Below are 9,720 nucleotides of genomic sequence, written 5' to 3' on the forward strand. Positions count from 1 at the left end.
TAGAATTCTGCCATTGTCTTGCTGTAGAACAGGGTTACTTTCAGTCTCTTGGGAACACGATTTGCCGGTCTCAGATCGAAAAACACTTCAAAAAGCGGTAATAGACAATGAAATTTCCCACCTGATAGCATCTCGGGTTTTTATATATCCTGTCTAGAATTTTCATAAATCAGACGTAAAAACGGCCAATTTCGTCAGATTCTGAATTTTTGCCATTGGGTCTAATGTAAAGCATGGCTACTTTCAGTCTCTTGGGAACACGATTTCCGTACCTCAGATTGAAAAACACTTCAAAAGTCGCAGATAGTAGACGATTTAATCTACAAGATAGCATCTAGCTTTTTTCTGTATCTGGTCATGTATCTTCATAAAACCCTCTCAAATATAGTCAATTTAGCATTGAAGTCTATGGATTTAGAAGAATTTTCATATCCGACTAGATTTGGGCTACCATGTCTGTCGACCGGGGGCCGAGTAAGACCTACTGATTCAAATGCTTTGAATACTGAACATCTCAACCTCCTTCGAACAGCTTCGTGGTCGGCCGCCACTGCCTTTGCGCTTTGACCTGACCTTGACCTCAGGTCAACTGTCTTGGTTGACATCACCCAAACAAAAAGTACGTCATTCGACACATCGATTCATGACGAACACAATGGTGCCAAATCGCGGCTCTGCGATCATTTTTTGGTGAAGTTATTGACCAATAATCGAACTCCTCCCCTGTGACACTTGACCGGACCTATAGGAGGTCACGGGTCGACTTGACACATAAAATTTAGGAGCAAGTCGCTGCGTTTTATAACAGCACACACGCTCCCTTTCCGCGACTTGGTCAATCACGGGAGAAACAGTGAGCGTAGCTCTCGGTCTACCCAAGGCTCCACCCTTCATCCCTTCGCCGGCCGGGGCGTAAGCAAGCAAGGATAGGTCCGGCAATGTCCAAGTTCTAAGGCGCCCGCGCCGATCCCAACTAGTTAGTTCAGCACGTCAGCCTTCAAAGGCCTTACGACGACCTCTGAGAGCCCATACACCAGGCTTCTGAAGACTGCGCATTCAGCCATCACGACTGATCGGGCCGTCGGCCGACCGCCCCACACCGCATCTGAGGACCCACGCCCGCCTCAGATGTCATGTCATGGGCCCTCGCCGGCGGCTCTGCTCTGAGCTTCTCACAGTGCCAACTGCCAAATGATGAGCGGGGGCCGGGGGGCATGAAAAACAAGCGAACAAAAAATAATAAAACGTTTCCGAACAGTGGCGGATCCAGGATTTTCACTGGGGAGGGGCTGCAGGTCATAATTGGGCGCCACGCCCCGGATGGGCGCCATAGTCGCATCGTATTGGCGCTGAAATATTGGCGCCCAGTGGCCCTGACAAGAGGCGCCCAGGATCAGTATGTACAGTGACACCACACGATTGGAAATATCGGTGCGGACTGCGGAGCGTACTGAAACGACGTTATTCGACTGATTTTTGCATCCTAGTCCTAGTATGCGGCACTCCGATGAGTTGCGAATTGAAAATTGGCGCCACTGCGCCTTCGGCGCAGTGGCGCCAGTTTTCCTTGGGTGGGGGCTGCCAGGCCCGCAGCCCCCCCTGGATCCGCCACTGTTTCCGAACTAAAATAATCCGCTTGTAAAATGTTAAATTTCAATTTCGTTCCTGCTTATCCTTATGTGGTCGCAATCGCATTGCATAATTTGACTTTTGAGCATTGCCTTATGACGACGGGTCACGGAATAATGCAGCTGCCTTTTTGGAATAGGTACCTTTGTTGGAGGGTTATGGCCCAAAAACGCGACATCAGCTTGTCACCTTTGTCCGATGTCCAGTCCTTCGGAAACGGAAGGCTCTTTGTTTGTTTGTTTGTTTTGTTGGGTTAGGCCCTTTCGGTCCAATGAGACCTTTTCAGAGCCGGGAGGATGATAGGATATGGGGAGAGACATTGGTCTGGGCAGGCACCCTAGTGAGTCGCCGGGGCTGAGCCCGTCCATAGGACAGGCCACCCAGCCCCAAGGCACTCACTGCACCCGGCTACGGGGTGCGCTCCCTCGGGAGCAGCGGTGCCGCTCCAAGGGAGCAGCCCGCATGAGATAAAGTTGCCTGTCCAGCCCGGAGGGGGGTTGCGGCGTGGAGGAGAAGGATTTCTGAATCCTGAGGATAGAAGCACGGAACGGTGCCGGAAGGCTCTTGTTTTGTTTTTGTTTTGTTGGGTTAGGCCCTTTCGGTCCAATTAGACCATTTCAGAGCCGGGAGGATGATAGGATATAGGGGGAGACATTGGTCTGGGCAGGCACCCTAGTGAGTCGCCGGGGCTGAGCCCGTCCAGAGGACAGGCCACCCAGCCCCAAGGCACTCACTGCACCTGGCTACGGGGTGCGCTCCCTCGGGAGCAGCGGTGCCGCTCCAAGGGAGCAGCCCGCATGAGATAAAGTTGCCTGTCCAGCCCGGAGGGGGTTGCGGCGTGGAGGAGAAGGATTTCAGTATCCTGAGGATAGAAGCACGGAACGGTGTGCGGAAGGCTCTTCTGGCCGATCAGTTTTACCTCGCCTCGGTTGAAGCATGGAGTGAGGTTGAAGCCTGAAGGTAAGGGAGGAAACGTGAATAATATACTTCAAATAGGCAAAAAAATGGTAGCATATGGAGGCGCTGCATAAACGACGCAGAAAATACATTTACGTTTTGTGTCGTTCGGCTGGCTGGTTGTGGACGTGTTTGTATGCCATTTTGCCAAGTTATTTTTTTAATAAGCTTTGTAATTATTGACGGAAGAGCCTTATGCATGGTAAACAATTAATAATTAAACTCAAGAGAAGGTACGTATTGTCGTGAGCTTCACTTTTTTTGCATGTTTATTTCAGTTGTGCCAGCCCAATAATAACCCTAGGCGCCCTCTTGCTCCGCTTTGGCCAAGGCTTTGGCCCTGCTAATGTATCCGTGCAATATCTCAAGCTTCACAGTTCATTGTATTTTTGGACAATTGATGTCTTGTATTAGTCGCTACGTTCAAGCTAACAAAGTCTAGGTACATATTCACAGTTCAAATACTCACATTGACATAGAATTGGAATGCAAGCATTGGGACGCTGGTGAAAGTAGCTTGTGCCAGCACAGCAGCTCAGCACAGGGGGGTGTCACTACTTTGCTTCGACATAGGTCCAGTACTGATGTCATTGGTTTCGATCCTGGTGACGTCAGTGCTGTCTACATCCGGGAACTGTTTGCTCTTGTTTCCCATTAGAGGTGGCCATATTGTTTTGTCCTGTGACAACACATTTGCGTCATCGGGATCGAAGCTGGCTGTAAACAAATTGCTCAGTGTCACGTCACTACCTACTATATATGGCCTTGGCTCAGCACACTGCATCAAGTATGAAGTATGAAGTATGAAGTAACATCATCAAGTATGAAGTAACTGGTGTAAATCAACTCTTTCTGCCTTAAACATGTCCCAGTTCAATAACATCTTCAAAGTAGGGGAAAATTGGGTAATATCGGACGGGTAACTTCAAGCCATCGTAACAAGAAGGCTATCATTTTTATGTAATTGGGAGTCATTTAGATATATGAAGAAAGCCCAAAACTTTGTTTTTAGAAAGTCTGCTGAGGTTCCGGTGTTGCGTTGGAGCGCAGCGATTTTTTAAAGAAAAAAAAGTTACTCGGGTATTATCAGACAGCAGCAGCAAATAACCGACGGGCGTCCAAATGGATCCCCAAGAGTCTTGATATTGATATTGGTCCCCGAGTTATGCGTTGGCTTCTTGCTCTTTCGAACGCCACCTTCCGCGTGTCGCTCCATGGCCCAGGAGCCGAGTTAGAAGAGGGGGAGGGGGGTTCAAACACCTCCCCCCATAGGGTAATATCGGATGGGTGTCCGATAATAGCCAACACGTAGGCCGTTCAAAATGCGCCAAAATGGGAGCAACAAACACATTGAACACAGATAGTTGGCCCATAATCGATAACAAAAATGTTCAGGTAAGTGGAAAAGGTACAACTTGGCAGTTACAACTTCTTTATCTCTGCGAAAACAGGTAATTAATAAGTTGTATGGATGGAAGGACAAATGGCGATTATCGTAAAAAAATATGACAGCCTAGCGGCAAACTGCCTGCGAGAGGGGGTGGTGACAAAGGAAATCCAGCGTTACCTTTTTCCAAATAAAATATTTGCGTATGCATCTGGGGGAGAGTTCAGAAGATAACTGCCTGTCCGATATTACCTACTGTCTGATATTACCCAACTTTCCCCTAATCATAGGTGTGACTGTGATTTTCCACCCAAAATTATCAAAATTGAACACTGCGGGGCCTGCACTGCTCCATACACTATCCATACCACAGTTGACCACATTGCAGTAAATTTGCACTGCTTGACACACTGGCTGAGTGCCCCCGGGCCCCGCACCCCTGAGATCTTGTTGACATTGCTATGTTTTGCAGTCTGAGCTCTGTGATGTACCTTTGAAATGTGATTAAATTATAACTTAGGCATTGTTTTGAGCATATGGAATTCAACTTAAGAAAAATAATTTTTTCAACATTTTTGTGTTACCTGTCCCAACACTACAAGGTATACTCAAAGTCACATCCTCAGCCAGCTGACACTCTGTGTCCCCCAGCTCAGCTGGTAGAGTGTTGGAGTCCGGGTGATGAGAGCCCGAGTTCGAGTCGCTCCAGCACTCGATATTTGAGACTCCTGACGGGGATAGTCTGTGGCTTCCTTAATTGTGCCGGGCTCTGTCGAGGATTTACACACAGGTTTGGGATCTACAATTTCCTGTGGGAGGCTGTTCCAGAGGCTGATGGTTGATGGGTGAAAAGTCTTGGCGCTAAGCTGTGCTAAGCTAATCTAAGTAGAGTTTGTCGCACAGGCCTAGACTCCTAGGCTATACATTCTGTTTGGACTTTTAAAGGCTCAATAATGTAATTTTAATGCAGATTTTGTTTCATGGGCTGTCCCACTAAACTGGCTTCAACTGGCAGTGATTGGTTCTACCGACCGCAGACCATCCTCGTCAGTAGTCTCCGTCAGTAGTCTCCTATATCAGCCCCGTAGCGGCTCGAACCAAAAATACAGCAGTTGTACTTAGATGCATGTATATTCATCGTAATTGTATTCTTTTATCGCAGGTGCTGAACACCAGTCAAGATGGCGGCCGAGATTGAGCAGCTGGAGCACCTTTCGCTCGTCTCCAAGCTGTGCACCGAGCTGGACAACCACTTGGGCATCAACGACAAGGACCTGGCCGAGTTTATCATCGCGCTGGCCGAGAAACACACCACGTTCGGCGCGTTCAAGCGCGTCCTGGAGCAGAATGGCGCCGAGTTTCCCGACTCGTTGACGGCCAGCCTGCTGCGCATCATTCAGCTGATGAAGCCACCTGCCTCCGGGACTGAGGACGGCAAGCAGGACGGCAAGCAGCAGCCGGACCCGTCCCGCACGCGCCAGGAGGAGCGCAAGGCGATGGTGCCGGCGCTGGCCATGAAAAACGACCCAGGCATGCGCACCATTCTCTTAGATGAGGTGAGACATGGTTTAGGAATACATGGGATCAATATCCTTGGCTTGGTAGATGACGATCTTGGAAAAAATGAGGTTCTTGACTTGTTGACTTACTAAGATAACAAGTGTTTTTGCATTTTAATATTTCATTTGCTCTAGATATGGACCCACTCAATTTTGATGAAATACAATCTCTTTTCGATGTAGTGCGTAGTTAGCATTTCTATTGTAACCCTCCAATCACATGCAACATTTCCATTATAAAATGAAACAACATCTTTGAGGTCTTTATGAGCCTAGCTTCACCACCATCGCAGCTCTGTTTCGTTCAATTAGTGGTGTTGATCTGGTATTACATCGTTGTTCATCCCCTGATGCCTGGAATGTCAACTTTTGTCAATAATTGATTTTTCAGAAGCGTACTATGTTCAGCATATGTAGGATTTTCACAGGACGTGAATTGTGAGCTTGGCATGAAATGCTATGAGGTAATCTCCGTGTTAGATAAGCGATAGCATTGCATGCCATTAGAAACCTTAGGCTGCTAATCAAACATGGTTGCGAGTACGGTGTACTTACAATTGTTATTCTTTCAGATTAAGAAGAAGGAAGAGGAAACCAAGAAGGAAGAAGAGGCGGCGGCGAAGAAGAAAGAGGCTGATGCTCTAATCGACGACGCAATGGGGGCGCTGGAGATGCTGGCGCCATCGCGGCAGGCTGCAGTTGAAGCTTCCTCCGGTAGTCGGCGCCACAGTCGCAGCCGCAGCCCGGAGAAGCGCCGACGTCGCTCCCGTTCGCGGTCCCGAGACCGCTCACGGCGGGACCGGTCCCGTTCTCGCGACAGAGACCGCCACCGGGGATCGCGCCGCTCCCGCTCCAGAGATCGAAAACGAGACCGCTCGCGCTCCCGGGAGAGGCGGCGGGACCGCTCACGTTCCAGAGACCGCCGACGCGACAGGTCCCGCTCGCGAGACCGAGACCGAGACCGTCGGCGTGACCGGTCGCGCCGGGACCGGTCCGGTTCGCGTGAGCGCCGCCACAGCCGAGAGCGGCCCGAAAGAGTGGAACGTACTGACCGTCCCACAATGGACGAGGAGCCCGTGGTTGGGAAGATATACAACGGCAAGGTGTCCAACATCATGAACTTTGGCTGTTTCGTGGCGATCGAAGGCATCAAACGGCGACTGGAGGGTCTTGTTCACATCTCGCAGTTGCGTCGTGAGGGTCGCGTGGCCGACTGTAACGAGGTGGTGTCGCGCGGGCAGGCAGTGAAAGTCAAAGTCCTCTCGTTCACCGGCACCAAGACGGCGCTGTCGATGAAGGAGGTGGACCAGCAGACCGGCGAGGACCTGAACCCGACCATCGCAGTGCCCGTGGCCGACGACGGACTGCTGGCGCGCAACCCCGACCGGCCGACGGACGCCTCTCGCGGAGCGCCCTCGATCGACGACGACGCCCTGAACGCAGTGCGGCGCGTGCAGCGCATCTCGTCCCCGGAGCGCTGGGAGCTGAAGCAGATGATCGCTGCCAACGTGGTGGACAAAGCCGACTACCCTGAGTTTGACGAGGAGACGGGCGTCCTGCCGCGGGTGGACGAAGACGATGCCGAGGTGGAGATTGAACTGGTGGAAGACGAGCCGCCGTTCCTGATGGGTCACGGTCGCGCGGCGGCCGACCTCAGCCCCGTGCGCATCGTCAAGAACCCGGACGGGTCGCTGGCGCAGGCGGCGATGATGCAGGGCGCTCTCAGCAAGGAGCGCCGCGAGCAGAAGATGCTACAGCGAGAGGCCGAGCAGGCGGCCGCCGCTCCCCAGGACAGGCCCAACTGGAACGACCCCATGCCAGAGCAGGACGAGGCTGCGCGCGAGGCGATGACCCGAGGGCCGGCGGGACCCAATCTCGGACAGGATCTGCCCGAGTGGAAGAAACACATCACCTCAGGCGCTAAGGGATCTTACGGCAAGAAGACCAACATGAGCATCCTCGAGCAGCGCCAGTCGCTGCCCATCTACAAGCTGAAGCAGCAGCTGGTCAAGGCCATCGCTGACAACCAGATTCTGATTGTGATTGGCGAGACAGGCTCCGGAAAGACGACGCAGATGACACAGTATCTGGCCGAGTCTGGGTACGCGGTAAAGGGTCGAATCGGCTGCACTCAGCCCCGTCGTGTGGCGGCCATGTCGGTGGCCAAACGAGTGGCCGAAGAGTACGGTTGTATGCTTGGCCAGGAAGTGGGCTACACAATCCGTTTCGAAGACTGTACCAGCCCGGAAACGGTCATCAAGTACATGACAGAGGGTATGCTTCTGAGAGAGTGTCTCATCGATCCGGACATGTCCAGCTACGCCTGCATTATGTTGGACGAGGCTCACGAGCGGACAGTGCAGACAGATGTCCTGTTTGGCCTCCTAAAGCAGACCATCAAACGCCGGCCAGACATGAAGCTGGTGGTCACCTCAGCCACGCTCGATGCCGTCAAGTTCTCGCAGTATTTCTTCGAGGCACCCATCTTCACGATTCCCGGTCGTACGTACCCGGTGGAAATCCTGTACGCCAAGGAGCCTGAAACGGACTACCTGGATGCGTCACTCATCACCGTGATGCACATTCACCTGAACGAGCCTCCGGGCGACATCCTGCTCTTCCTCACTGGTCAGGAGGAGATCGACACGTCTTGTGAAATTCTCTACGAGCGCATGAAGTCGCTGGGCCCCGACGTGCCGGAGCTCATCATCCTGCCCGTGTACTCGTCGCTGCCGTCTGAGATGCAGACTCGCATCTTCGACCCGGCGCCGCCCGGAAGCCGCAAGGTCGTCATCGCCACCAACATCGCCGAGACGTCGCTCACGATTGACGGCATCTACTACGTGGTCGACCCCGGCTTCGTAAAGCAGAACGTGTACAACTCCAAGACGGGGATGGACTCGCTGGTGGTGACGCCGATCTCGCAGGCGCAGGCCAAGCAGCGCGCCGGACGAGCTGGTCGGACCGGACCCGGAAAGGCATACCGGCTGTACACAGAGCGCGCCTACCGCGACGAGATGCTCACCACCAACGTGCCCGAGATTCAGCGGACCAACCTGGCCGCCACCGTGCTGCAGCTGAAGGCGATGGGAATCAACGACCTGATCAGCTTCGACTTCATGGACCCGCCCCCGATGGAGACACTGGTGATCGCTCTGGAGCAGTTGCATTCACTTTCAGCGCTAGACGACGAAGGCCTGCTGACACGCTTCGGCAGGAGGATGGCCGAGTTTCCGCTGGAGCCCAACCTCTCCAAGATGCTCATCATGTCGGTGCAGTTGCAGTGCTCCGATGAGATCTTGACAATCGTGTCGATGCTCTCCGTACAGAACGTCTTCTATCGACCCAAGGACAAGCAGCAGATGGCCGATCAGAAGAAAGCCAAGTTCAACCAACAGGAGGGCGACCATCTGACCCTGCTTGCAGTCTACAACTCGTGGAAGAACAACAAGTTTAGCAACCCCTGGTGCTACGAGAACTTCGTGCAGATCCGGACCCTGAAGCGCGCGCAGGACGTGCGGAAGCAGTTGATGAGCATCATGGACAGACACAAGCTGGACGTCGTCAGCTGCGGAAAGAACGTGGCGCGTGTTCAGAAGGCTGTCTGCTCTGGGTTCTTCCGCAACGCCGCCAAGAAGGACCCGCAGGAGGGTTACCGCACGCTGGTCGACTCTCAGAACGTCTACATCCACCCGTCGTCGGCTCTCTTCAACCGGCAACCGGAGTGGGTCATCTACCACGAGGTGGTGCAAACGACCAAAGAGTACATGCGCGAGGTGACCACCATCGACCCCAAGTGGCTGGTGGAGTTCGCACCATCCTTCTTCAAGGTGTCCGACCCGACCAAGCTGTCCAAGTTCAAGAAGAACCAGCGCCTCGAGCCGCTCTACAACAAGTATGAGGAGGCTAACTCGTGGCGGATATCGCGTGTTCGTAGGAGACGGAACTAGACATCTGCTGTATGCGTGGCTGTGTCGTGTGGAAGTGTGGCCGTCCCAGGGGACTGCGTATTATGTCAACATTTGTTATTTGTCACATTGTGCTTGGCGTCCAGTCACGCAATCTCATTGTGTCATCAAGGTGTGTATCTGTCACCTTTTTGAAATGTCATCAAATATATGATAAATGTCATCGATTCTTTCATAGCGCTGCTGCTACGCATTTTTTTTTTTCTCATGATACAAATAT

At 52.5% G+C, this 9,720-nt stretch overlaps 1 protein-coding gene across 2 annotated transcripts; it reads left to right on the forward strand.

The window, feature by feature from the left end:
- The first annotated feature begins 2,457 nt into the window (after positions 1-2,457).
- Positions 2,458-9,663, forward strand: LOC122368641 (ATP-dependent RNA helicase DHX8-like). 2 transcript variants are annotated; one of them, XM_043342832.1, is made up of 3 exons: positions 2,458-2,589; positions 5,136-5,529; positions 6,105-9,663. In XM_043342832.1, the coding sequence occupies exons 2-3, from the start codon at positions 5,155-5,157 to the stop codon at positions 9,480-9,482; spliced, it is 3,753 nt and encodes a 1,250-aa protein (XP_043198767.1). In that variant the 5' UTR covers positions 2,458-2,589; positions 5,136-5,154; the 3' UTR covers positions 9,483-9,663. The 2 variants fall into 2 exon arrangements, with proteins under 2 accessions (XP_043198767.1, XP_043198848.1); XM_043342913.1 differs by lacking the exon at positions 2,458-2,589 and adding an exon at positions 2,677-2,819.
- Positions 9,664-9,720: the final 57 nt, after the last annotated feature.

The sequence above is a fragment of the Amphibalanus amphitrite genome, unplaced genomic scaffold (genome assembly GCF_019059575.1).
Source record: "Amphibalanus amphitrite isolate SeventyFive unplaced genomic scaffold, NRLGWU_Aamphi_draft 000003F_arrow, whole genome shotgun sequence".
Lineage (NCBI taxonomy): Eukaryota > Metazoa > Arthropoda > Thecostraca > Balanomorpha > Balanidae > Amphibalanus > Amphibalanus amphitrite.